Genomic DNA, 27,931 nt, shown 5'->3' with positions numbered 1-27,931 from the left:
CCCTCAGGTACCGAGGACCCCTGTGGTGGTTTAAGTGAGTGAAGTGATCGTGGGGTGCCGAGCTGGATGATTTGGGTCAGGTTAGCTCTTCATAAACTAGGCCTCACTTGTGCTGACAAAGTCAGGGCGAAGACACAAGGTGGTGGTGGGGACTGTCCCCAGACTGTCCCCCCCTCCCTACACTGACCTCACACGACACTGGTTTCCAAGAGGAGTGTGTGCCCTCAGTGGGACAGACTACACGCAGCAGGAGGTCGTGAGTGACCTGTGTCCTAGGCTGGCCGTTCCGCGGCGGCCTTCCCCCGAAGCCTGCCCCATCAGGAGGCTCCCTGCTCCTGGTCCCCCACCTGGTCGCCGTGTCCTGTCAACACACTCAGCCTTTGTAACTTAAATATGTTTATTTTAAAGGAAAGTTTAAATAACCAATGTCAGGGAGAAGCGGGGCCAGTTGCATAAATACAGGGACACAACTGAGTACAATCAGCCCGAGTGGTGTCCTCCAGGCCAGGGTGGCCATCCGGTTCCCCTGGCTTCCCAGCAGCCCGAGGGGCGGGGACAGGTGTTGCAGACAGGTAAGCACCAAATTGAGCCTTTCTCGCTGATGAGGTCAAAGGAGGAGAGGACAGGGAAGAAAGCTGGTTCTCAGGGGACCCGGCTGTCCCCAGCCTGGCTTGGGCCTGCGCCCTTTAAGCCAGGCTGCTCTGGCTCCGGCTGCAGAGGCTGGTCACTGTCACCCCCTCACTGACCGTGCGGGGCAGGGGGAGGCACAACCTCCTTTACATTCAGAAATGGCTCAGGCAGAGCGGGCTGGTGCTGGGCAGGGGACCTGACCACGGCTCCCTCCCTGGCCCTCGGAGCTTCAGGACCAAGGAGGCCTGTGCGTGGTCCCACCGTCCGCAGACTCTCAGCTTGCTGCAGCCCAGCCCCGGCCCCGGTGGAGGCCTGCACAGAAAACACTCAGAGAGATGCAGGGGCAGGGCTGAGGACACACAGCCAGGACACAGAAGAGGCCAGGCCAGAACTGAGACCCTGAGAGCAAGGTCCCCAGCCTCTCCGCTGCCTGGTGCAACCTGGGCAGGGCACATCCCGCCTGGGGCAGGGCCCTGGGCCTCCCGCCAGGGCTGGAGGAGGACGGGGGCAAAAGGGGAGCCAGAGGCTCAGCAGGAGAGGGAGGGTGAGAGGCTGGAGGCTCGAGGCCGGGTGGGCGACGAAGCAACTCCAACTGGAAGCAAAGAAAGAGGAATAAAACCCAGACGCCCCAGGAAGTTCCTTTAGTGCTCAGCTGTCCACGGATGGGATCCAGTCCAGGGTCCCCGCGCGTCTGGCAGCCGAGCAGGGCGAGGCCCAGGCTGAACCGCGGCCTCCAGTCGGCGGAAGGCTCCGGGCTGGGGAGGCCGTGGGGCTACTTCAGGGCGTCTAGGTGGGAGCAGATCTGGGAGAAGACGCTGTCCACGGAGCCCTCAGCATTGACCTGCGGGGAGACGGCCTTGAGGGAGACAGCAGAGGCCAGCCACGTGGCCACGAGGCCAGCAGGCTCGGTGGAGAGGCGGGGACAACGGCGCAGGCCACTCCTGCCCCACCTTGCGGACGATGCCTCGCTTCTCATAAAGGGCGATGACAGGCTCGGTGGCCTTGTAGTAGGTCTCCAGCCGCTTCTTGATGGTCTCCTCGTTGTCGTCCACACGCCCGCTGGTCTCCCCGCGCTTCAGGAGCCTCTGGGTCATGGTCTCAGGGCCTGCGTCCACATACAGCAGCAGCGTGGGCTGTCCGATCTGCAAGCGGGGCACCACGTCACAGGGACCCTGCTCCTGCCACCTAGGGCCAGCTCCCCCTCCCCACTGCCCCACCTTTGAGGCCTCACACGTCTTGGGTCCCCAAAGCAGCCTGGGGGACCTTCCTGAACCCAAGCTTCCCCGCCACTCCCTTACTCAAACCTCTTCCATGGCTCCCCAGTGCCCTCAGGACAAAGCCCAAAGAAAGTCCTCTTCTTACCAAACCCAGAGGGCCTGCGGGGCCATGCCCTGCCCTCCCTGCCCTGTCTGCACAGTCCTCACTAATCACCCCTCTAGTGCACCCAGTGCCCCAGTCCCCGGGACATGGCCCTCTTATTCTGTCCTCTGGTCATTTATCCAGTGCCCCTCTCCCCATGAGGCTGGAGTCCCCAGGAGCAGGGAGGCATCTGTCTCCCACCCTCTGGCTGGATAAGGGCTCGATAGGGGAGCAAGGGATAAGGACGGGGAGGGCAGCTGGGTCCCCCGCCTCTGAGCACACCACTAGCACTGGGATAAGTTGTCACCATGGGGATGACCTGGCGGGGCAGGAAGGAGTAAGGCCTTGCAGCTCTGCCTCGATTGGCCCCAGTGCCCTCCACAGGTCCCCTGCCCAGGTGGCCTCCACACTGAAGTCAGAAGTGGCAGCCTCTCGCTGGGCGCAGTGGTGCACGCAGCAGCTCAGGAGGCTGAGGCCGGAGGACAGCGAGTTCAAAGCCAGCCTCAGCAATTTAGCAAGACCCAAAGCAACTCAGTGAGACCCTGAGGTGTGTGGGGTGTGGCTCAGGGTCGAGTGCCCTGGGTTCAATCCCTGGTACCCCCCCCCAAAAAAAGAAAGAAAAAAGAAAAATGGCGGCCCCTCCCTCCCTGACCATGATTCCTCAGAGTAGTGATCCTGCCACCCAGTCACCACGATGTCCCCAGGCCTGGCGGAGCATCCTGGGATGCCCTGAGGGAGAAGGAGACAGGTCTCCCAGCGGACCACCCAGCAGACCTACAGTGGTCTGCTGGGGTATCCAAGAGGGGCAGAGCCCCGTGGTTATGAAACCTCTGGGCTGGGTCAGGACGTCCCCCCTTCTAGTCTCTCTGCCCCCCATCACAAGTGACGCTGCCTTGACAAGTCAAAGCCTGACCTTCAGTATCAGACTGGACGTCCCCCTGGCTCCCCTCCGCCCAGCTGTGTACCCTGGGGGGCTGCTTGCCCTCTCTGAGCTTCACTTTCCTGGCGGTCACACCCCTCTGTCCCCCGGGGTTCAGGGTTGGCAGAATCAGCTCAGCTGCCTTTGTCCCCTGCACCCTGGCCTGGGACAACCCACAGCTTCTACCTGACAGAAGACCATGAATGGCCCAAAGCTGAGCCCAGCCCAGGCCACACCCGCCCGCCATCCATCACTGCTGAGCTCCTGGGGACCAGGCTCTGTCTCTGGCTTCCCGAGCCCACAGGGCCACACGGCAGTCTTTATATGACCTGGACAGAGGCAGCGCATCCCCGAGGGCAGTGAAGCCCCTGGGCAGGGTGTCCTGATGGGAGGCCTGTCTCCCCTCCAGGACAGTGGCGTTCAGCTAGGGGAGTGGGTGCTGGGCCACTGCCCAACCCCAGGAAAGCCCTGGGCTCTGGGGCCCGGTAAGCAAGCCTCAGGGCCTACCCTTCCTCCCTCCACAGAGCCTGGCGCCCCCTGGTGTCCAGAGCTGAGAATATCAGCTGTCCAGATTCCTGGAGGCCACCACAGGACCTGTCACTCTCAGGAGTGTCCACAGCAGGGATAGGGACTTTGATTAACTCATTTTCTCTCCTTTCCTTTTCCTTTAATACTGGGGTTGAATCCAGGGCACTTTGCCACTGAGCTACATCCCCAGCGCTTTTATAATTTGAGACTGGATATCACTGAGGCTAGCTTGGAACTGTAATCCTCCTGCCTCAGCCTCCCAAGTGGCTGGGATTAGAAGTGTGAACCACCATCTCCACATGTGGCCCTGAGAGTCACAGGTGACCTCACACAGCTGATGTATGTGGCCAAGACAGGATGTCCCTCAGGGTTGCCTGGCATCTGACCATCCCACCCCAAAGGAAGCCCAACCAACCCCAATTTCACAGATAGGGAAACTGAGGCCAGGGGCACAGCATTTTCTTTCTTTCTTCCTTTTTGGTACAGGGGTTGAACCCAGGGGCACTTAATCACTGAGCCACATCCCCAGATTTTTTTTTTTTTTTTTTTTTTTTGAGACAGGGTCTTGCTAAGTTGCTTAGGACCTCACTAAGTTGCTGATCCTCCTGCTTCAGTCTCCTGAACTGCTGGGATTACAGGCATGCACCACACAGCCAGCTCATCCCCTAACCTTTTTATTTTGAGACAGAGTCTTGCTAATTGCCAGGGTCTTGCTAAATTGCTGAGGCTAGCCTCCAACTTGCGATCCTCCTCCCTCAGCCTTCTTAGTTGCTCGGACTCAGGCATGTGCCGTTGTGCCCAGCCGGGGCAGACGTTTTCTTGAGGTCTTGCAGACAATTAGAAGTCAAGAAATATAGTCTCCTGCCCTAGATGAGGCCCATGGAGATGGGGAGTGGGCTGGGGGTCTGGTCCTGCCCCACCCACTGGGACCCCCAGTTCCCCTTACTCTTGCTATCTCCCCTCCTAGGTACTTGCGGCCCCATCTGCTTCCGTTGGCCCTGAACAAGTCTAAATAGAGCGCACACATATGGACCACGTGTGCTCACGTGTGTGTCTCTCGGCTTACATGTGCACTCCGCCAACACCTGTGTGCACCATGGGCCTTGTCTTACGTGTGAGGCTACTTGTGCACACCTGTGGCCTCGGGTATGTGTGTGCGTCTGTGTACACGTGTGCATGATGGTGTGCTGCTCCTGTGTCATGGGACACGTGCCTGTGTTCACGTGGGTGCTTGTGTGAGTGTCCCCCACGGACGGGGCCTCTGCTGGGAAGCTCAGAGCCGTCGCGCCCAAGGCCTCCCTTTCCAGTAGGGTTCCCCGTGGCCCCTGAAAGGGGACCGATGCCCCTTCCTGGCATGTGAGGCTCTAGCCGAGTGCGATGGTCCTCTCCTGCGTCAGCCATGCTCGCCCCGCCCCAGGGTCCTGTCCTCCCGCACGGCCTTGCCTGTCTAGCTCTGCGGTGAGGTTCCCCGCCCCTCGGACTGTGTTTACGGGGTGCCAAGCCCCACACTGCCACCATACTAATCCTCATGCTTCCCCCCAAGGCAGCTGTAACTTGTCCCCCCACTTTGCAGAGGGGGAAATTGAGGTTCAGAGAGGTGAAACGACTGGCCCAAGGTCTCCAGCAGCTGAGCTGGGACCTGAGCTCAGGTCCGTGAACTCCCAGCCTGCGACCTCCCCTTCTTCTACACCTTTCCTCCGAGATTTCCAGAAAGCCTTCCTGGCCTCACCCCTCACCTCACCCCAGCAGCCCCCTCCCACCCATGTAGCGCGGCTCCCGAGGCCAACCGTGAGCCTTACCCGCCGCTCAAACTCTTCTCCCTGCTGCACCTCCCTGGGGTAGCCGTCGATCAGAAAGCCTTTGGAAGAATCGACTTTGGCCAGCATGGCGTCTCGGAGCATGTCCAACACGGTCTCCTGAGGGCACCACATGGGAGGAAGTGGGCTGAGCCGCCTCCCCATCCTCTCCCTGGCCCTCCCTCCCTCCAGCAGGGCCCAGCAAGCCTTCCTGACTGGGAGGACTTGGCCCGTCCTGGCTCCCCCAGGCCCCTCCCAGCCAGGTCCTGCCCTGGGCCCCGGACAGATCAGACCTTCCCTGCCCTCGGAAGCCCTTGGTCTGGGCACTGAGGACGACACGGTTGGCTCATGGCCCCCTAGGTAAGGCTGTGGGCAGAGAAGGGGCAGCTCAGGCAGCCTGGAACCAGGGGTCCTCGCTCCGATCTGGAGAGCCAGAGGCCAGAAAGTTGAGTGAGAAAGAATGTTCCAGGCAGGAAGGAGCGTGGCTCCTTGAGGGGACAGAAATGCCAAGGTAGCCTGGGGACGGAGAGAGCAGGCAGGGCAGGTCCTGCAGGGTCTTAGAGCTGCCGGGAAGAACTGTCTGCAGAGCGCAATGGGGACTCAGGGCCAGGCAGGGTCGAGGTCAACCTTGTCTGTGTCACAGGCTTCTCTGGCTGCCATGCATGCAAGGCCACCATCCTCCCCGACCCGGCCCCGAGAACCCACTCACCAGTGGCACCAGCTGCCCTTTCTCCATGATTTCCGAGAGCATCTTGCCCCTGGCGGAGCCTGAGCTGACTTCGGCCCGCAGGAGGTCCCCCGTGGAGAGGTGGGTGTAGCCATATTTCTGCACAATCTTCTCACACTGGGTGCCCTTCCCTGAGCCAGGCCCCCCTGCAAGCACTCATCTATTCAGGACCCCTGAGAAACGGGGCCCTGGGAGGGGCAGGGGCTCTCGGGGTCCCCCAGCAAGGGAGAGGCCCAGAGTACATTCGCAGGCCCAGGACCCTCCAGAGCCCGCACTGACCCTCCCTGGCTGCCCTGTCACCCGCCTGCCTGCAACTCACCCACCACGAAGATGATCTTGGTCTTCTTCAGCTTCTCTGTGGAGAGACGGAGGAGCAGAGCTCAGTCCCTGGCAGTAGCCAAAAGCACTTTTGCAACCCCAAAGAAGAGACTGTAGAAGGAGCCGGGGTGGGAGTGAAAGCCAGGCCTGGGAGGGGTCAGGGTGGAGGGACCAGGCAGGGGGCCTGCAGAGACCTCTCAGCCTGGCCACCTCCCAGGGTGCCTCCCCGTGGGGGGCTGCACTACAGGGGCTGTCATCTGTGGCCTCGTTTTCCTTGCTCCTGGGGTCCCCAGATGTGCAGCAGCCCATGATCCCCTTCTGCGGTATCCCCTATCCCTTCCCTCCCAGGCCTGGCCCAGCCCATGGCCTGCCTGCCCTGGCAGCACTGAAGTGCGGTTGGCAACCACAACATATGTCTCCATGGAGACGGTTGCCAGGGAAGAGGGCTGCGGTGGCCGAGGAGCTGCTGCCCAGCCAGGGAGGGGAGCTCGAGTTCCAAGGCCTCAGCACAGTGGCCGCCCGCTGAGCCTGGGAACGGAGGCCTGGCGGGCAGCGGCCGGCCGGCTGGGGCTCTCTCCTGGACTCCCCGGCTCCTCGGTCCCGCTCTGTGGTGGGTGTGACCTCAGGAAAGAAGTGCCCGCCCGAGCTGGCCCTCTGTCCCTGGCTGTCTCCAGGGCTTTCCCCACCACAAGCTGGGCCCTGGGGGAGCTGCCAGAAGAAGGACTTTGGTGAAGGGCACCGGCCTGGAGGAGGCCCAGTGGCGGCTGGCGTTTGGAGCCAGGGGAGGAGGGGATCACCGGGCTTGCCCAGCTCCTTTAAGGGCCGCCCAGGCCAAGGCCCAGTGCCAGGGACTGCACGGGTGGTGCTGCCAGAGCCAGGGCAGCCACCTGGGCCGTCTGCCTGTCCGCGTCTCCCTCCAGGTCCCAACGCGCAGGAGCCAGGAGGGCCCAGAACCTCCCCATGGCCCACTCCTCTGATGACAGGGAAGCGGAGTCCCAGAGAGGGGCAGGAACTGCCTGGCCCTGGTGAGGCCTGGCATGGGGCACACCTCTCCACAGAGCGGGCCCCTTCCCTGGCACCAGCCTCTCCAGAAAGAGGCAGGGACTCAGCTCTATAAATACCAGCGTAGGAGGGGAGCTCTGGGCCCCGAAGCCTCAAGGAGGGCTTGTGGCTTCTAAAATTAATCTTGGAGCTGTCACGTTCTGGGAGAGGCCAGAGGAGGACGCTGGAGGGTCCCAGACAGGCCACCTCTGGCAGCCCCAGAGCTGCCTCCCACTGCCCCCCAGAATGTCTCCGTGAGCACACCCCCTGAACAGATGGGCACACTGAGGCCCAGGCAGGGGCAGAGCTGGGGGAGCTGCATACCTTCCATCCTGCCGACGTCCCAGGAGCCGGGTCAGCGCTCTGCAAGACAAGGCATGGGTGGGGGTGAGGGGTGTCCTCCCACCTGACTCAGCTCCCCCAGCCACACCCTGCGGCTGTCAGGCCCCAACACGCACCACTGGAAAGCAGAGGGGCTGGGGCAGGGAAGGCCCAGGAGGCGGTGACGTGGAGAAAGTCACTCTCCTCCCTGGCGACCGCTGCCTCACCTATCCCAGGAGGGCAGTAGGCCCCTCCTGTCCCCCCGGGTGCTCTGGAGGACAAGGGTGGCGGCTGTGCCGAGGGGTGGGGCAGCTGCGGAGCTGCTCCCATGAACGAAGGCAGGGCCAGCGTCTGCCCAGCACCTTGGCGACATCCCCAGGCCCCATCCCCAGGCCCCGGAGGCGGACGGCAGGCTGGAGCTCAGGGCACTCTGGAAGGGACGGTCTGCACGGAGGGCCCACTCCAGGACACAGGTGCTAGAGGTGGGGAAGCTGCAGGAGCTGAGGGACACAGCCCTTTCCAGTTTTCACAGAGAGGTGGTGCCCCGCTCCGGCCCCTATGCAGAACCCCAAGCGCTGCCCTCCCCCCTGGGGGCTCTGCCTCACCGGTCCTGCCTGCCCTCCCTCCGGCCTCCCCACCTCCCCATGTCAGAACCTGCAAGCCCCCCTCTGCCAGCCACCCACCACCCCAGGGTCCCCAGCGGCCTTCTTAGCAACCACTCTTCCCCTCCCTCCCCTCCCCCACTGACCTCTGCGCCCCCACTGGCCCTCACTCTTGACCCCTGCCTGAGCAGTCAGCCCCAGAGCCCCCACCCAGCTCTGGGCAGGATGGCCAGAGGCCTCGGTCAGCGTGTGCACTCCTGCTGACAACCTTCAATAAAGCCTGGGCCCCTCAACACAGCTGGCAGGAACCCAGAGATCTGGCCCTTGTCACCCTCTGCAGCTCTGCCTAACACTGGAGCTGCCCGCTGCTCTCTCATCACCACCGTGGCCATGTCCCCCTCTAGGCCCTCGTGCGTGTCCTGCCCAGTGCTAGGAGGCCTTCCCCCGCGATGCAATGGTCTAGACCTCAGCCAGGTGTCATCTCTTCCAGGAAGCCTTGCTGGACTGCACTTGCACCCCCACATAGTAGGCGCCCTCTCTGGACTTTCTGCAGAGCAACCAGTACTTTTTTTCTTTTTCTCTCCTTCTCCTTCCTTTTTTTCTTTTCCTTTTTGTACTGGGGATTGGTCCCAGGGGTGCACTATCACTGAGCTACAGCCCTAGACCTTTTTACTTTTTATTTTGAGGCAGTTGGAGAGGCTGGCCTTGATCCTCCTGCCTTTGCCTCCCTAGTCCCTGGGTTCACAGGCGTGTGCCACCTTGCCTGGCCAGGACTGCATTTTCTGCTGTTTGGGGCCTGGCACCTACACCCCAGCAATGGGATCTTCAGCAAGTTTGCTGACAGTCACCCTGCTCCAGGACATGAGTTATAGTGGCTTGTCCTGCTGAGTGTGCTTAAGGAGCTGCCCAGGAGAGGGGGAGTGTCCCCAGGGTAGGGACAGCCACAGGGAAGACCTGAGACAGCCCGCACCACCCTACCCCCTCCTGGTAACCTAAGCCCCTCTGTTCTTCGGGCATCTGTCTCTTCCTTGGTCCAAAATAACTTGGGTGGTAAGAGGCCTCTTGGAGGCCAGGGGTCCAGGGTGGAGTTGGGTTACGGGCTAAGCACCCAGGCCTTATAAGGCCCCCAGCTCAGGGTCCCAGCACCCCTAGGAAGACTGGTCTGCTAGGTGGCCCGAGAGGCCAAGGCCCAGAGGGACAGTGACTTAAACCCAATCACAGGTGAGACTGGGGAAGGCCTGGGTCTCCCAGCTTCTGACTCAAGAGTCACTTCCCAGTGATCGGCAGGAAGCTAGGGTTCAAATCCCAACTCCTTCACCAGCCGAGTGACCTTGGACAGCCAGTGTCCCCTCTCTGGCCTGTCTGGCTGCTGCAGAGTCCTGGGTGGGGGGTGCAAGGATGAAAAGGGCTGCAGTGAGACCCCCATGGATGCGGGGATCCCTCCAGGCCCCCACTGAGCAAGAGACTGGGGCAGGAGCCAAGCATCCAGGGGCTTCCTGGTCCTCCCAGCACTTGAAGTGACACGCAGAGCTCTTCCTAGCACACAGGCCCCTGCAGGTCCTCCGGGACAGGGGGGCCAGCCACAGCACCCCTAGGCCCCAGCTGGAGCATGCCAAGGGCAGGGACAAGGAACGCCAGGACAAAGGGGTCTGGGGGACTGGGACAGGCTGCCCCCCCCACACACACACAAAGGCACACACAGTGTGGCACAAGACCCAGCGCCTGGGGAACAAGGATAAGCAGGGCACACAGATCGTGACCATGGATACACACAGAGCCCCAGGGTGGCCCGCCACACACCCTCCCCAGGCTGGTCCCCGCCCGCGGAGGTGCCCCTCCCCCATCCCATGGACGGTCTTGCACTGACCTGCGGCGGCCGGGAGGGTGCAGTGGGCGTCGGCGTGCGTGCCCTGCCGGTCCTGCTGGCCGCGGCAAAGGCGACTATTTATAAGGCTGTCAGCGCGCAGCATGCCGGGAGCCAGCGCTTGGCGATGGCAGGAGGGAGAGACGGAGGGAGGGAGAGGAGGGAGGGGGACTGGACCCAGTGGAGCCCTGATGGGAAGCCTGGGCAAGGCTGCCCCTGCGCGCCCTGCCCAGCACTGGACAGTGTGCCGAGGGTTTCCCATTCCTGTCACCTCTGCTGTATCCCAATCACTGCAGGGGGACAGGGGAGGAAACTGTCCCCCTGGGAAAACTGAGACCCAAGGAATGAGGCGCTCTGTACAATACCCCATACAGCACTGGCGGCAGAAGGGCCAGGGCAGGCAGGGAGCATGCGGGGGCCCTGGGATCCAGCCCTTGCTCAGACCCTGCCCAGAACCTGGGGACCGCTCCCCTGTTGGGAGGGGACCTGCAAGTTCCTCTGAGATTGAAACTCCACCCCCACCCCCCCACCCCCCGGGACCCCAAAGACCTAGTGGTTGGGTAAATTATAAATCAGCCTGCACCAACAGGGGTGCTGGGCAGCTCCACCAGAGTGAGCTGGGTGAGGGACACTGGGACCAGATGGGGTTCTGACAATACTGATAAAAGACCCGGGCAGAGCAGCAGACTCCAACCGTCTGGAATCCTTAAACTCAGGGGACCAATGTGAGGCTGGCTTGTTCAAGAGTCTGCTGAAGTTCCTGTTAGAAAGCCATGTGTTTACCCAGAGGCTCCCAGGGTGACTGACTGGCACCTAGTGTAGGTGCTTAGTAGTGTAGGAAGGGACTGGAGCCCAAGGCTACCAACTCAAAACTCACACCTTCAACCACGGAGACCTTGAAAGCAGCAGCCTTAAATGACAGGGTGGACTGAAGTTGGGATTTGTCTTGTAGGTACTAGGGAGCCACGGAAGGTGTCTGAGTAAGAGACAGAGTGTAGGGCTGGGGTTGTGGCTCAGTGGTAGAGCACTCGCTTAGCACATGTGAGGCCCTGGGTTCGATCCTCAGCATCACATAAAAATAAATAAAATGAAGGCATGTGACCATTTACAGCTAAAAAAAAAAAAAAAAAAAAGGAGAGTGAGTAAACAGAAGGATGAGAACACCTTAGGTGGTGGCACCTTAGAACCACCGCAGCCTGGGTCTAGTCCCAGCTCTGCCACCTGTGTCGGCAAGCAAGTCCTCACTTTTGAAGCCTTAGTTTCCTCATCTGAGGGAGGGCAGATACTGGGAGTCAGTCTGTATAGGAGGATTTGGGGGGGGTGCTCTGGAAGCCCGGACAGCCACTCTCATTGGCACAGCCTTTGGCAATGCAAGTTGATTATGCAAATCAAAACTTCCAGAGTGCTCTTCCGCTTTTAGAAATCCATTTCAAGGAATCCAACCAACGTGGGCCCAAAATTCATACAGGAAGGTTTTCTAGTGCCAGCCAGGACTGGCTGGGATGGTGGCAGAGCTAGGGCAGGTGGGGAGGTGGTGACTCTGGTAGGGTTGGCAAGAGAAAGGCAGCCAGATGTTTCTTGGTGGCTTGTGGGGTGGAAGGCCCTGGACACGCCAAGCCTTACAAACAGACAAAACCCGCATCTGCCATCTCATCCCAGCTGCATCCAAACTGCTCTAAACATTCAGCTACGTGTAAAATCCATTCCCAGATTTTTTTTTTTTTTTTTACCTTTGCAAAATTAAAATAGTGTTGTCTCACTACCAAAGCAAGAGCATCTGAGAGCTGGTGAAGCAAAGCGGTGAGGGTGAGTGTGGGCCTGTGACCCCTGGTTGAAGGTGAGACTTTCAATTCTTATTAAAAGGCTCCCCCAAGCCCCATGCGGTGGCCCACACCTGTGATCCCAGCAGCTTGGGAGGCTGAGGCAGGAGGATCTCAAGTTCAAAGCCACCTCAGCAATGGCAGGGCGCTAATCAACTCAGTGAGACCCTGTCTCTAAATAAAAATACAAAATAGGGCTGGGGATGTGGCTCAATGGTCGAGTGCCCCTGAGTTCAATCCCCAGTACCCACCCCCAAAAAAGGCTCCCCCAAGTTTTTTTCATATTCTCTACAACAAGCACGATTCCTTTATGTGCCAGGCAACTTTAACATGGATGAACCTCGAAGATAGCAGGCTAAATAAAATCAGTCTATCACAAAAAGATGATTCCACTTCTATGAAGTTCCCAAAGTAGTCACACTCATGGGATCAGAAAGAAGAATGGTAGTTGCCAGGGGTTTTGGGGAACAGGAAAGGATTATTTTGAGACAGGGTCTTGCTTAGTTGCTGAGGCTGGCCTCAAACTTTCAATCCTCCTGCCTCAGCCTCCTTAGCTGCAGGGATGACAGGCGTGCACCACCTGCACCAGTTCTACGACATTTTAAAATAAAATAAATACACTTTTTAAATTAGAAAAAAAAAATGAAGTATTTGCTTTAATTATTTGTATATGATCTGGAGATTTTCCACTACTGTTGGGATATTAAAGTTTCAAAATTTAATTTTCCAGCTACAAGCTAAAAAAAGAAAAATAGGGAGGGAAGAAAGGGGAAAGAAAAAAAAATGCATAGAGGAAAAATCTGGAAGATTAGACTCAAGGGCTGGGGATGTGGCTCAAGCGGTAGCGTGCTCGCCTGACATGCGTGTGGCCCGGGTTTGATCCTCAGCACTACATACAAACAAAGATGTTGTGTCTGCCGAGAACTAAAAAATTAATATTAAAAAAATTCTCTCTCTCTCTCAAAAAAAAAAAAATTAGACTCAAGACTTTTTTCCTTTCTTCTTTATATAGCGCTGGGGAGGGAATCCAGGGCTTCCTGCATGAAGTGCTCTACCACTGAGCTAAGCCCCAGCCCTTCTCTAATTTTTATTTTGAGGGAGGCAGGCTCATGCTAAGATGCCCTAGCTGGCCTCAAACTTGCCATCCTCCTGCCTCAGCCTCCTGAGTCGCTGGGACTACAGGCCAGCCCCATGCCTACGCCTGGTTTAACCCGGACTTTCAACAGGGAACACAAGTGACAATACCCTACTTTCTACCTTATATCATGTGTTCAGTTTAAATTATTTTATTAAAAAAAAATACCTCAAATGTATGATATGTCAAGATCATTGTACTGTCTGTCATGTGTAACTAAGCAAAACAAATTTTAAAAAAACTAAAAAAATAAGCAAACAAAAAGGAAATCAGTTTTCAAAACCATTTTTAAAATACTTTAAGGAAAGAATTCCAAGTACTTTGATTAAAGAAAACAAGCCCTGGGCAGGGGAAGTGACGCTGGAACCACCTGGCTCTGAGGTTCACAGCTGGATCCTGCCCCGTGGGCCCCACTGGTGGCCTTCCCCAGGAAACAGCTGCACAGAAACCCAGAAGGAACAGTGCCCTCTGGGTTTGCAGCTGGTGGAGGTCACGGTGAGACCCCTCCTCAGGGGAAGGGTGGGGTGGTGCCCTCTCCAAGAGATGAGGAAGCAGGGGGCCCTCAGGGACCACCGGGAGGGGTGGGGGCAGAGGTGGGCTCAGGAGGCTGCGAATGACAAGGGGGAGGCGGTTTGGTCCTGACCAGTGACAATTTCAGAGCGCAGAGGACTGGGCCATGAGAGGGGCTTCCAGAGCTAACCTTAGCGATGAGAACCACCCTGAGGGGTTGAGAGCTGGGCTGGACTATGCCCGGCCTCCTGGGCCTCCTGCCCTCAGCGTCCTCCACCAAAGTCCCACCTCCTGATGCTCAACTGAACCTTCCCAGGTCCACAGCCAGCAAGTGACCCCCTCTTGACACCTGTGTACCTCCTCTTTATGCCTACCAGTGGGCAGGCAGGAGAGCCACGGCTTCTGGGAGAAATGTCACTCAGAAACCTCTTTCCCAGAAGTCTTTGCACAGAGTTAGAAATGTGCCATGATAGGTCTCAACGCCCCACGTCATGTCATTGCGAGGAGTCCCTGGCCTGCAGGACCCTGCCACAGTCATCACTGGGCCTGGTCAGACCCTGGGCCCTGTCACCTTCCCACCTTCTGCGGTCCCACTGGGCTTCTCAGATAAGGGTTAAAGCTCGGCCACCCTCAGGCTATTCCTGGCCTTCTGCCATCTGGCCCCAAGAGCCTCGTCTCTCACGGCCTTGCCCACTGCTGTCACCTCCCTGCTACAGAGCAAGGTTGTGGGTCCCACCACCCGATTTCAGTTCAGGGCATTCCTCCTACCCACTGTCCCTCCCTCTTCAATCCCGGCTAATAGTGGCTCGGCCACCTATGGAGCATGTGAAATGAGAGGCAGACGGGCCCTCCCGGTCCCTCCCGGCCCCCATGGCTCACCATCCTGGCTGGCCCAGTGCCCGGCTCCCGGGGGAGAGCTCTCTTTCCTGACCCCAGCAGCCCCTGGCAGGTCTCAGCAGGCTGCAAGCCCTTGTCTCACAGTCGCCCTTTGTTAGGCTGCACTCCCAAGGGCATCTTAGGTGTCTAAACAGGTTGTAATCTCTGGAGTCAGGGACCCCTTCTCCCAGCCGACCTGGAAGAGCCCTTTTGCTGAGGCTGCCGTAAACTCAAGCCCTCAGCTCACCACACCCCGCCAGGCAGCAGCCGCTGAACTCCCTCCTGTGGGGCAGGCAGGGAATTTCTCTAACCCTCCAGGTCCCAAACCCGGGAGCTGACCTCCGGCCCCACTGGCCTGCAGCTCCCTCTGGCTCAGAGCTCCCTCCTGGGTCCTCAGCCTCCCTGACTGTCCCTCCCTTCCCCTGCACCTGCCTCCCGGGGCTGCTTGTCCCCACCCTCCGCAGGGACTCTTCCCTCCCTTCCTCAGAACCTGAGGTCCTAGAGGGCAGTGTCAGAGGTGATGTGACTTGTCCAAAGTCATTCAGGGCAAGGTGGGGCCCAGGAAAGCAGGTGGGCTTAGTTCCACGCCTATCCCCAGAGCCGTCAGATCCGGACCCAAGACTCACCAGTCGGCTGGAAAGCTTCGGTCCCCTCCTCTAGGAGCTCGGGCCCAGAGCTTGTGGGCCAAGTCTTCAGGACACCCCTCACACGCCACTGGGACAGAGCTGAGCTCTACCCCAGACACAGGACACAGGGCTGGAGCTTAGGTGTTTATTCCTTTACAAATCATTACAAAACCAGGCCTGGGGCTGGCACGCCCCCCTCACCCCTGTGTGCAATGGCCGGCAGCTGGCCTTCAGGCGCCCCCAGCTCCGCTGCCTCTTCCTGGAAGTCCTTCCCCTCCGGGCTCTGGAAGAGCAGGGAGCAGACGCATCCCCGCCAGCACCCGCTTCATAAAGTGCCCGAGCGAGGAGCTAGCCCCAGCTGGGACGGCTCCTGGCTCCCATAGCCACCCAGGCCGGCCTGGGGGAGACCGTGGGAAGCCCCTGGCATCTCTAAACAAAAGCCGCATGAGCCCCCGTGTGGCTGGGATCCCCCTTTCGCAGCCATGAGGGCTCCTCTGACAGGTGGAGACCTCTCCCCTGAGGGTAGGAAAGGAAGCCTGGCTCTCCAAGCGACGGCAGCTGAGCTGAGAGCTGGGACCATCGGGTGGGCCCCACTCTCACCCCAGTCCTCCCTCCCCCGGGGAAGTTTGCGCAAAAATACCCTAAAGTTTTCCAGGAGGAGGTGGGGAAAGCCGCTCCTGCCCCCTGGCTCCGGGCCCCCAGTGAGGGACAGCAGCTGGAGGACCCGGTCTCCTGAGAACAGGGCAGCAGTGGGGGAGGTGGGAGGGTCTCAGGTCCCATATGAGAACCTGGATGGGAAGAGGTGCCCGGAGAGTGGAGGGGCTTGTCCAAGGCCACTCAGGGCAAGCGTGGCCTGGACACCAGCCTCCCACCTCATGGGCCTCCCAATAACTTCCATAAACCCACGAATTCTCTGACCCAGCCTCCAGACAGTTCCCACCCCCACACGATCTCCCTTCCTGATGCTGAGAACTGAGGGGGCAACGGTAAGTTCACAGCTCCTTGGGACAGGACCCCAGTGTCCCAGAAGGGAGTGATTTGGGGCCCATTCCTGGGGCTCTGAACCAAGGCCTCATGGGAAAGGATAAGTCCTTAGCCTCAGACTGACTCAGAAAAACCCCTAGACCCTGATTGACTACGCTCAGACCCTGACTGGACAAGACAGATTCCCCTGACAGCCTGATAAATCACAAAGAATCCCAAATCCCTGATTGGCCGAGATGCCCCAAGACCTCTGACTGGCCGGAGGGTTCACCCTCATCAAGGCCCTGATTGGCCAGAAGACACTCTAGCAGCCTTGGCTGGTCAGCAGATGACCCACGGTGGAGTGGCTGGGCCCAGACCCACTTCTCCTGAGCCCCTTGGGTGGCCTAGGTCCAGGAGGGGTGGGAGAAGGTGATGCCGTACAGCTGGGCCCAGGACGAGAAGACCCTCTTCTCCGTGATGAAGCGGTGGTGGTTCCCCTTGCGGCTGTGCTCATTCTGGATATAGGTGACACATTCGTCGGGCCCCTTGGGCTCGTAGTAGTGGTAGGGCATGCGCTGCAGGCGGGGCCGCTGGCTGGGGCACAGCAGACAGGGGCATCAGGGCAGGCTGGGCCCCCCACCTGCCAGGACCTCAGCAGGGCAGACCCCTGCCATCCCAGGCCTCAGTTTCCCTGTCTATAGTTTCCCTATCAGTGAGCATCTCCGTCCGCTGCCCTGATGCAGCGGACCTCTCCCTTTCTTCCGGGGGTGGCAGTGGTGGAAGCAGGGGGCTCTGGAGTCTGGCCCACCCCTCACTGTTTGCAAGACCTTAGGCACCTCACAAAACACCCTCCTCAGCTTTCCTCATTGGTGAAATGGGGAAATTGACAATCCCTGTCCCTTAGGGTCCCTTAGCTGGGAAGAATAAGCAAGATCGTAAGGTATGCACGTGTGGCGTGTGATCAGCACGCAGTGCAGTACGGCTGACAGCTGGTGGGCTTCTCATACAGTAATCACTACTGTTAAACACCAACTGGCTGAGCGAGGGGTGGAGGCCCAGGTGGCTCCAGGGAGCCCAGGTTCCGCAGCACAACCTGAATGCTACACAACTGAGGCCCCCAGCTCCAGCCTGCAGCCAGTGCCTAGTTACACGGAGTGGGCACTGGCCGGGAGGCTCACCTGCAGTAGTCAGGGGGGACCATGCCATAGACGTGCACGTGGTCACATAGCTCCACCGCAATCACCATGGTAAACCAGCCTGTGCTCAGCCACGAATGGGACTTTTCCCTGGGGACAGAGAGGGGTTACCATCAGGGACACGAAGGCAGGGGTGGGGAACAGGCAGGGTCCAACCACAAGGTTTCCCAGAAGCTCTTCCCACCCACCCACCCACCGGGGCCCTACCCCCACTTATGCACCCTGGACCCCTGTCCAGCCCTGCTGTGGGAGCAGGCTCCTCTGAGGGAAAGGGCAGGAGCAGAGCATGCTGGGAATGAAACCCAGGAGGCTGACCGCAGTGGGCAGGCTGGGAGGGATCATGACCACAGAGCATGCCAAAAGCAGCTGCGCCTGCACCAGGAACAAACTCCTAAGGGGAGAGTAGTCAGAGAAGGTCTGCCAGAGCAGCCACAGCTCAGGATAAGCCGCAGAAAGCAAGGCCCGGGGCTGTGCTTCCCCCGAAGAGGCCGCGAGCCACATGCGGAGACTGATCTCTTGATGTGAAGTGGACAGGTGTTGTGAGCGTGAGATACAGTGATTTCTTGGATAGTATAAAAAGAGAACTAGATATGTCACTGATAATTTTTTTATATTGATTTTATGTTGAACTGAAAATATCTGGCATGTATTTGGGGTAAGGTGGTTCTTTGAAAAGATTTATTAAAAAATAAAACAAAAAAACACTGGCAGAGCTGGGGTGCAGTGGTGCCTGCCTGTAATCCCAGTGACTCTGGAGGCTGAGGCAGGAAGATCACCAGTTCGAGGTCGGCCTCAGCAACTCAGAGAGACCCTAAGCAACTTAGAGAGACCCTGTCTCAAAAAATAAAAAAGGTTAGGGATGTGGCTCAGTGGTAAAGTACCTCTGGGTCAACCCCCAGTACCAAAAAAACAAAAACAAAACTTCTAGTGAGACATTAAAAGCATAATAAGAAAATTCCACAAATAGCTACATATATAAATTTGACAACTTAGATGAAATGGGCCAGTCCCTGAAAACCCACAAACTTCTCAAGATGAAATACACAATCTGTATAATTTGTAACCACCTGAAAAAAAAAAAAAATCAAATGCAAAGTTAAAAACTTCTGGGACCTGGGGTGTAGCTCAGTGGTACAGCATGTGCTTAGCAGGCCTGAGGCCCTAGGTTTAACCCCAGCACCAGAAACCAAAAACAAAACAAAACTCCTCAAAAAGAATACTACAGACCCAGAGAGTTTCACTGGAAACCCTAATGTTTAAAAAGAAACAAAACCAATTTTATACAGTTTCTTCTAGAAAACAGAAAGGGAACTTTTCCTGGTTCATTTTTTGAGGCCAGCTTGACCCTAATACCCAAACCAGGCAAAGACAGTACCAAAAAACCTACAAGGGCTGGGTACATGTAATCTAGAGGTAGAGGGCTTGCCCAGCATGTGCCAGGTCCTGGCTTTGATCCCCAGCACTGCAAAAATCAATCAATCAAACAAAGAACACAACAACAAACCCGACCAAAAAACCCTGAAAAGCCCACAGACCAATCTCTCTCATGAACACAAACAAAAATCTCAACAAAATATTAGCAAATCACAACCAGAAATATATAAAAAGGAAAGTATACCACAACCAATTGGGGTTTATTCCAGAAATGCAAGGCTGATTCAACAGCCATGCCCAGTGGCACACACCTGCGATCCCAGCGACTCAGGAGGCTGAGGCAGAAGAATCACAAGTTCAAAGCCAGCTTCAGCAAGTTACTGAGACCCTAAGCAACTTAGCAAAACCTTGTCTCAAAATTAAACAAACAAGTAAACCAACAAAACAGAAAAAGAGCTGTTTTTAGCAAAACCTTGTCTCAAAATTAAACAAACAAGTAAACCAACAAAACAGAAAAAGAGCCGGGGCTGTGGCTCAATGGTTAAGCACTCCTGGGTTCAATCCCTAGTACAAAAAAAGCAATATAATCTACTTATTAATGGCCTTAAAACTATGTGATTATATCAATTACTACCAAAAAAATAAAATAAAATTTAATACCCAGTAATGGTAGAATATTCTCAGTAAACTATGAAAAGAAATTCCTTGGGCCCGGGTTGTGGCTCAGGGGTAGAGCACTTGCCTAGCATGTGTGAGGTTCTGGGTTCGATCCCTGGTACCTCATACAAATAAAAACAAAATAATGGAAGACTGAATGCTTACTTTCCCTCTAACAAAGACCAAAGCAAGGAGTCTGCTCTTATCAATTTCAGCACAATTAACATTGTATTGATAATCCTAACCAGTGCAATAAGGCAAAAAAAAAAAAAAAAGAAATAAGAAGCCAGGCATGGTGGCACACACCTGTGATCCCACTGGCTTGTGAGGCTGAGGCAGGAGGATCATGAGTTCAAAGACAGCCTCAGCAACTTGGCAAAGCATGAAGCAATTTAGCGAGATTCTATCTCTAAATAAAATATAAAAAGGGCTGGGGATATGGCTCAGTGATTAAGCACTCCGTATTCAATCCCTAATACCAAAAAAAGAAAAGAAATAAGAGGATAAGAGACATAGATTGGAAATGAAAAAACAAAATTATTCTTAATTGCATACATGATTATCTGCATAGAAAAATCCTAAAGAACCTACAAAAATCTTCTAGAACCAAGCAACACAAAAATCAATCATATTGGGGCTGGGGTTGTGGCTCAGCAGTAGGGCGCTTGCCTAGCATGTGTAAGGCCCTTGGTCTGATCCTCAGTACCAGATAAAAGTAAATAAATAAAGCAAAAAAGGAAAAAAAATAAATAAATAAAAAATAAACAAATAAATAAAGGTATTGTGTCCATCTACAACTAAAACAAATTTAGAAAAAAATCAATCAGAAGGCTGGGGTTGTAGCTCAGTGGTAGAGCACTTGTCTTGCATATGTGAGGTCCTGGGTTCAATCCTCAACACCACATAAAAATAAATAAATAAAGGTATTATTGTGGGAAATTATTTAAATAAATAAATAAATAGAAATAATTATAAAGATATTGTATCTATCTTTAAAAAATCTTTAAAAAATCAATCATATTTCAGCTGAACACATTGATGTACACTTATAATCCCAGCAACTCAGGAGGCTGAGGCAGGAGGATTGAAAGTTTGCAGCCAGTCTTAGCAACTCTGCAAGACCCTGTCTCAAAAAACTGAAATAAAACAACACTAAAAAAGGACTGGTGGAGTAGCTCAGTGGTAGCGTACCCATGGGTTCACCCCCAGTACTGCAAAATGAAAAAGTCAAAAGGGCTGGGGATGTAACTAGGTGGCACTTGAGTTTGTGTGGGACCTGGTCTAATCCCTCCATGGCATGGGGGGAGAGATCGATTATATGTTTATATATTATCAATGAGCAACTGGAAACAGATTTAAAAAAAAAAATACAATAGCTCCAAAAATGGCTAAATGTTTAGGTATAAATCCAACAGAATATGCCCAGGAGCTATGTTTTACACACTGAGTTAAATGGAATACATTAAAGTTAAATGTACCTTTCTTTTTCTCTTTAAATTGACTGCTGTGAAGTTTAAATTCCGCATGTGGCTCACGTGATATTTATCCTGAAGGGTGCTGATCTAAGTTTTCTGGGAGATTAACCAGAGAAGAGCATGCTGGGGACAGTCACTGGGGATAAAGCACATGGGAAGGCATGCGGGGAGTGGTCAGGCCCACCCTTGGGCACGGTGCAGGAGCTCTCCTGGGAAGAACTAGAGGCAGCCATGGGAACGTGCTGGAGGTGACCATGTTGAGAACTGGGAGGTGACGGGGACTCTCCGAGGAGACCTGACCAGAGGGTGGCCAGAAGGGACTATGGCTTCAGAGCAGTGCATGCAGGAGCCTGGGGCCTCTGGGAGGAGCATGCTGAGGAGCACAGGGCTGGTCAGAGGGGGCGGGTGGGAGGCTGGTACCTGTCCTTGCCTGTCTCACCCCGGAAGAGGTCGTCGAACTGCTGCATGCGGGCGGGAGAGACGGCGTAGGCCTCCATGGAGGGGAAGGCCAGGCCTGCCCGCTGGATGACGCGCACGAGGCTGCCCTGGGGCTTCTGCATCTTGCTCGGAGGGCCCCAGAAGATGAACACAGTTTCGGGGGTCCGGTTGACAAACTCCTGGGGCCTCCGCAGCACACGGAACACGCTGGAATGGGCCACCACGCGGAAGGTGGTCTTGTTGCCCACATCGGCCCAGTAGCCCGTGGTGGGCGCGTCGTTCATGCGGATGGTGCACTCGGCCCGCTCAATTTCGGGGCCCAGTTTGGTGCCCAGCAGGTGGCTGGAGCTGGTGACAATCACACACTGGTGGCACCGGGAGGGCAGTGTCTGGGGGGCAAGGAAAGTCAACAGTATCACAGCCACTCAGGGCTGGGCCCGGTGCCCTGCACAGGCCTCAGGAACCAGAAGTCACTGTGCCTGTTTTAAAAACAGGGAAGCTGAAGCCCATCCACTCCATATCCAGCAAGTATCTACACAAGAAAGCTAACAGCCAAACACTGGGGACAGAGCAATGAGCAGGACACAGGGCTCCTACCCTCCAGAGCTCACAGTCAGGGAAGCAGACAGTGAATGGAAAACATGCTAGAAAAAAAGTAAAATGGGCAGGTGATCAGAAGCCACTGGAACAGAGGTTTCTTTAGAAAGGTCCTCCAGGGAGGCCTCTCAGAGCTGAGACCCCAAGGATGAGAAGCAGTCACCTGGGGAAGAGTATTCAAGACAGGAGGCGCAGCAGGCAGGCAGGGGACGGGCTGGGCAGAGCTAACAAGCCATTGGGATTGCAGGTGTGCACCACTGTGCCTGGCTACAAGTTGAACTTCATCGCTACCCAGAAGTACCCAGGAATGACTTGATTGGCAAACAAACCAGGGACTCAGAAGTGACATCAAATCCTAACCACTAGACCACTGGGGGGCCAGGAATGACATCTGGCCTTTCTACACAGCTGCAGTTCAGCAGGGGTTGGGGAAAACTTTGGCTCCTCCCTTCCCATGCTGTGTGGCCTGGGAAAAGCAACTTTTACTCCTCTGAGCCTGGGTTACCCCATCTCTTTTTCCTCAGACCCCAGTGCTGGGGATTGAACCCAAAGGCACTCTAACACTAAGTACACGCCTAGCCTTTTTAGTTTTCATTCTGAGACAGGGTGTTTCTCAGTTGCTGAGGCTGGCTTCAATTTTGTGATCCTCCTGCCTCAGTCTCTCAGTTGCTGGGATTACAGGCATTCGCCACTGCACCTGGAATCCTATCTCTTCAAGAGATGATAATGCTGACCTCACAGTTTGCCTGTGGAGCACTGAGGATCGCAGGGCCTGGCACATAGCAGAATTTGATAAGGGACAGCCACCATCCTTGCTGCATTTGTGTGGCGCAGCACCCCTGCTGCCAAGCCCATGTGGACTCCCCAGAGGGATCAGGAGATGGTGGAATTTTACTACTAAAGGCCCTGGAGAGAAACTGAGGCCCAGAGAGGTGCTGATCCAAGGTCCCAAAGCAGCCAGGGTTAAAGTCACTGGAGGCCAGGGCCTCGCCTTCCAAGGCTCATCCTTTCCTTCAGGAGGGATGAGAAGGGGGGGAGAGATGGGGGAAGACGTGGCAGAAGACGAGGGAGCAGTGCTGGTGTGCTGGGGGGATCAGCCACCAGGCAGCTCCCAGGGGCCGCTCTACCTTGTTGCCGAGAATAGGGATGTAGCCGTGGGTGAGGCTCCACTTTTTGAGGTTGATAGGCCGGCGTGTGCGGCCCCGCAGGGACCCGTAATGGAAGACCTCATTGGCACTGTTGGAGCTGTAGAGGATGAGGATGGTGATGAGGGCAAAGAGGATCAGGAACACCGCTGACCGCTGCTCCTGGAGAGGGGAAAGGGCAGTGAGGCCCAGGTGCCCCCTGGCTCAGCACCCGCCTCCTTGCTGGCCCTCTTGTGCGGCTCACCCGTGCTCACTGTTCAGGACCACCCTGGGCACTTCCTCCTCCAGCCCCGAGTCCCCTTCTAACAGCACAGACCATTCAAACCACTACCTGCTCACTCAGACCAGGAGCTCTAAGGACTCTGGTCAGCCTTATGCCCCCGATTCCAGGATGGAGCTCAAGCACAGGTTTGCTGGACTGGAAGTGGGTGTCAGGATTCCCTCCCCAGGCAGCTAAAAAGATGCCTAGGGACGGTGGCCATCCATGCAGGAGGGTCCAAGTCTTCCCCAAACAGTAACTCCCTAAGGTATGGAAACAGGCACGCCCCCACACATCTGCATCCAGATGCAACCACCTGTGGGTTGCAAGTGTAACGAGGCCTACACTGGCTGTATCTGTCCCAGCATGGACAGGATTTGTCCCCTTGTCACTATTCCCTACGTGATACAGCACAACAACTATTTACATAACGTGTGTGTATTGTAAGTAACCTAGAGATGAATTAATAAGTACATGGGGATCGGGGGTGTGGCTCAGTGGTAGAGCACTTGCCGCGCAAGTGTGAGGCCCTGGGTTCAATCCTCAGCACCACATTAAAAATAAATAAATAAATAAAGGTACTGTGTCCATCTACAACTAAAAATAAAATATTTTTTTAAAAAAAGTATATGAGAGGGGGTGGGGGTGTGTCTCAGTGGTAGAGCACTTGCTTGGCATGTGCAAGATCCTAGGTTCAATCCCCAGCCTTGACAAAAAATAAAAAATTAAGTCTATAGGAGGATGCATGCGTGTAGATTATATGCAAATACTAAACATTTTATATAATGGAAATGAACAGCCTTGGATTTCAGTATCTACAGGGGATTCGGGAACAAGTCTCCTGGGAATACCAAGGGACAATGGAACTTCCTCTCACTTCTAAGCTCATCTGTTTTGCCTGCTCTAGGAAAATGGATCTGGGCCCTTTAAATAGTTTCCCTGGCCAGGCAGCAGTGTATTGTGTTTTGTCAGTAGAGGGCGCTGGAGAGATGCTGCAGGAGGAGAGGCTTTGGGGTCTGGTTCTGGTGGGCTTTCTGGGGAACTCCTGAAGTGCCCACTGCTTCCCCAATACATGCATCTTCTCCAGCGTCCAGAGACTGCAGGGCTTGCGGCATGGGCAGGCACCTGTCGTCAGGACCGCGGCTTTGGCTCTTGCCGTGATCCGCACCCAACTGCCCCAGCACTCGGAGACCAGCAGCTTCCCCTCCCAGGCAGTTCTGTACGGCCCCAGTGGGCTGCAGCTGTGCCCTCTCCAGACAGGTCTGGGTCTCAGTCCTTGGAAGCTGGCACTCCTTATATGTGCTGCTCCTTGACTTTATGTCCTGACAAACCATTATAAACTGAAAATATTGTAAGTGGAAAATGCAGGTGATACATTATAACTACTCCACCAAACATCCTAGCTTAGCAACATAGTGTCCTATAGCGTGGATCTTGTGATCACAGGGTGACTAGGAACTGTGGCTCACTGTCATTGGCCAGCATCATGGGAAAGTAGTACTCTGAATATTGCCAGCCAGAAAAAAGACCAAAATTCAAAACTTGAAGTATGGGTTCTACTGAATGCATGTAGCTTTTGCACCATCAAAACTCAAAAATCCTTTCAAACCATTCTAAATCCCAGGCTGGGAACCATCGGTATTCCTTCAAGTTCCAAACCCCTGTTACTCCAGTGCCCTGTTACTATTCATAATTCTTTACATTAAACGTCCTCTGTTCAAAGTACAACCTCTTCCTTCTGGGCTCAGACTAATCTGACCACCCCACCCCACCCTGTCTCCAAACCTCACACTCTGCCAAGGCTGTAAGATCCAAGAGAAGGGGTGTGCAGGCCAGGCACATAATAAGTGCTCAGAAACATGAATGAATGAATGAGGAGTCCTGACACATTGTGTCATCTGTGACTATGAACACTGTTCTCCCCATCACCCTGCCTCCTGCCCAGCACTCTGGTCGCCTCATGCCAGTCCTTCACCACAGATAGACCAATCAAGCCTGGCAAGACAAGGGAACCCAGGCCCAGAGACAGGCAGGAGTTTGCCCAAAGCCACACAGCAGATGGATGACTGAAGCAGGGCTCTGCACCCTGGCCTCCCAAGCATCAGCCACTCCTCAGCAGGGAAGAGTCATGGAGGAGGGCCAGAGACAAGTCTAAAGAAGCCCATTCCATAGAGGACAGCGAGAAGCTCAAATGGGGATAAGACATGAAGGGGCCTGGACTTGGGGTGGAGCTCAGTGGTAGAGCCCTTGCCTAGCATGTGTGAGGACCTGGGTTCCATCCCCAGCATGGCGGCGGGAGGGGGGATGGATTATGAATGATGGGGACTTACTTTGTTGCTACTCATCTCTTTCCGGCGTCTGCTGAGGGGTAGGGGCCAACGTCCTGCAGGTGGCCCAGGGGGCAGGGATGTGGGGTCACACCTGCAAGCCACCAGAAAGGATTATGGCTTGGGCACCCTCCCTGGGTCCAGCTGGTCAAGGCCTCCCTCCTCCACCTCCTCAGCTCTCCTACTTGCTCAGAACTTAAGCTCAGGGCACTGTCCACTTCACAGATGAAGACGCAGAGGCCCAGTCAGGGAAGGAATCTGCCCACCTCATACAGCCAGGAGGCGGCAAAGCCCTGCCTCTCTCCCTGCCCACTCTCTTCCCTGGGCAGCGACTGCCCCCCCACCCCCGGGAATACTACACTCCCTGTAGTCCCCCAAATTCCTCTCCTTGTGTCCCCTTCCAGGTTGCCCCTGTCTAGAACACCCTCCCTCCTGCACCTTCTTCCACACATCCTCCAAGCCTGTGGTGGACCGGGAACTTCCCTGGGTCCTGGTTACCCCCAGGCAGAGCGCTAGCTCCCTGGTGGCGCACCCCACGCAGGTTCTCGCTGACATTCTCCCTGTGGGAGACAGCAGGTGCAGGACTGCCCAATGAATCCACTTATTAGCAAGTAAGATTCTGGGGTTGAGGGTGCAGAACGGAGCCGGCGAGGTTTGGTCCTGGCTCTGCAGGCCACCAGGGCTCACACTCCCAACCCCATCACCAAATGGCTTCATCAAGCTGTAGACAGCCTCCCTTCCTGCCTCAGCTAAGGAGCACCAGTCCAGCTGTGTGTGTCCTCACCCCCAACCCTGCCCTTCCGCCTCCCCAGGACGCAGCCCTTCTCCAGACTTGAATTTCCCAACCTGTAAACAGGCAGCAAGCTCTTGCGTCCAGCCCGCCTCCAACAGATACAGGCCAGAGGCAGAAAGGGAGGGTGTGCGAGGGAAAGTGGGGCCTCAGGGGGCTGTCCAGCTCCGTCCACTCCTCCAGGGTCTCCTGCTCCTGCCACTGTCTCCGCCCCCTGACCTAGCTGCCATTTACTCCTGCACTGTCACCAGGAATAGCTGGAGAACCTCAGGCCAGAGCTATACACACCTCGCTCCTGATTGGCCCAGCCCGGACCCCGCCCACCACAAAACCCCGCCCCCTCACTGGCGCCCTCCCTTCCCTCACCAGGCCTCAGGTTTCTCCAGGGCCCCTCATGGCCAGCCTGGGAGACCCCGGACTCCCAACTGCACCCGCGGTACAGATCGGGAAACTGAGGCTCGCCTCCAAGGATGAGCGGCTTGTCCTCGCACACAGACGGTGAGTGCAAAGGAGGAGAATCCAGAGTCCCAGAGTGGCCCCATCAGCCCTGCTGCCTCAGGTACTCAAGGGGCTCACAGGTGCCGCCGCCCTTGGTCCACCCCCATCTGGGGTGGGGTGCTGGACCCCCATCTTACACCCTTTCCTGCGGTAGCCTAGTGCACTCCAGGCCCCAGCCCACCTCGCACTTCCCCACCTTTGCCTGAGCAGTGCCCTCAGCCAGGACCATGGTCCCCCTGGTCAGCCCTGTCACAATCCTGTTCTGAGAAGGCCATGGTCAGTACAGTGCGTCGGGTGCCAATGAGAATCTGGTTTCCACCACTTACTGGCTGGGGGGCCTCGAGCAAGCCATGTGACCTCTCTGAGCCTCAGTTTCCTCATCTGTGAAATGGGAATAATAACAGTAGGTAACTCTTGGGGTTGTCGCAAGGATGCAAGCAGGTGTGACAAGGGGCACACAGAGCTTGACAGTGCTCCATCAACGCAAGCAGCGGTTAGTCTTGTGGTTCTGATGTCCATGGCCTGCCTCTCCACAAGTTTGCCAGCAAAACACCCTCCCCCTCTGACCCCAACCCACGACTTGGCACGTGACTCGGAGCCTCACTAAGCATCGCCCACCCACAGAATGCTCCCGGCAACAGGGCAGGGCCGAAGCCATGATTCCCCACTTCACAGATGGGGAGACTGAGGCTTCCAGGGGCAGAGTGCCTCGCAGGCCGCCCAGAGCTGGCGTAGAGTCTCATTTGCAGCTTGTTTACGGGGCCGACCCTGAGGGGTGTCCCCGAAGGACCCCTGAGGCTGCAAGCGGCCAGGGGCCGCCGAGTGTGCCCAGCACCCGGCTCGGCACCAGGGAGCAGGCCAGCCCGGAGAGGCTCGCTCGGGTGGGGGCGAGGGCCGAGGGCCGAGCCCCGAGCTGGGGTGGGCGCCACGCCCTGCCCTCGGCCAGGGGGCTTTGCTCGCGGGGTCAGGGCGCCCGCGGGCCGCGTGGGCGCAGCCCCGGGAGGGGGAGGGGAGGCCCCGGTTGCGCGGCGCCGGGTCCCGAGGGCTCAGCCCCGCGCCCGCCCGCCCGCCCGCGCCCCCGGGGTCGGCGCCCGGCCGGGCCAGCAGGGCAGAGCGGCCGGCGCGGGAGCCGGCAGC

The 27,931-nt window shown here is 56.5% G+C and overlaps 2 protein-coding genes and 1 long non-coding RNA gene across 9 annotated transcripts in view; 1 reads left to right on the top strand and 2 right to left on the bottom strand.

Moving 5' to 3' along the window:
* Positions 1-379: 379 nt before the first annotated feature.
* Positions 380-10,193, bottom strand: Ak1 (adenylate kinase 1). The gene is made up of 7 exons (XM_076845408.2): positions 10,109-10,193; positions 7,643-7,681; positions 6,279-6,314; positions 5,942-6,105; positions 5,236-5,352; positions 1,581-1,772; positions 380-1,471 (listed from the first exon to the last, which is right to left on the bottom strand). The coding sequence occupies exons 2-7, from the start codon at positions 7,647-7,649 to the stop codon at positions 1,403-1,405; spliced, it is 585 nt and encodes a 194-aa protein (XP_076701523.1). The 5' UTR covers positions 7,650-7,681; positions 10,109-10,193; the 3' UTR covers positions 380-1,402.
* Positions 10,194-15,203: 5,010 nt separating this feature from the next.
* Positions 15,204-27,931, bottom strand: part of St6galnac6 (ST6 N-acetylgalactosaminide alpha-2,6-sialyltransferase 6) — a 13,007-nt gene continuing 279 nt past the window's right edge. Inside the window, exons 2-7 of one of the 7 annotated variants that reach the window (XM_076845420.2) lie at positions 27,121-27,175; positions 25,510-25,600; positions 22,903-23,082; positions 21,161-21,567; positions 17,217-17,324; positions 15,204-16,628 (exon numbers count right to left, since the gene is read on the bottom strand). In XM_076845420.2, the coding sequence (XP_076701535.1) occupies positions 16,361-16,628; positions 17,217-17,324; positions 21,161-21,567; positions 22,903-23,082; positions 25,510-25,600; positions 27,121-27,146 (1,080 nt within the window). In that variant the 5' untranslated portion in view covers positions 27,147-27,175 and the 3' untranslated portion in view covers positions 15,204-16,360. Of the gene's footprint in view, positions 16,633-17,216; positions 17,325-21,160; positions 21,568-22,902; positions 23,083-25,509; positions 25,601-26,352; positions 26,451-26,990; positions 27,090-27,120; positions 27,176-27,931 lie in introns of those variants that run through there. The other 6 variants (XM_076845423.2, XM_076845424.2, XM_076845421.2 and 3 more) reach the window with 6 other exon arrangements.
* LOC143392290 (uncharacterized) overlaps positions 26,719-27,931 on the top strand; it is a 14,274-nt gene continuing 13,061 nt past the window's right edge. Inside the window, exon 1 of the long non-coding RNA XR_013090343.1 lies at positions 26,719-26,794. This is a non-coding gene — a long non-coding RNA (uncharacterized LOC143392290). The remainder of the gene's footprint in view (positions 26,795-27,931) is intronic.

This window comes from Callospermophilus lateralis, chromosome 2 (genome assembly GCF_048772815.1).
Source record: "Callospermophilus lateralis isolate mCalLat2 chromosome 2, mCalLat2.hap1, whole genome shotgun sequence".
In the NCBI taxonomy this organism is placed as follows: domain Eukaryota; kingdom Metazoa; phylum Chordata; class Mammalia; order Rodentia; family Sciuridae; genus Callospermophilus; species Callospermophilus lateralis.
Note: the sequence above shows the minus strand (reverse complement) of the source record. Positions and strands in the feature narration are given on the sequence as shown.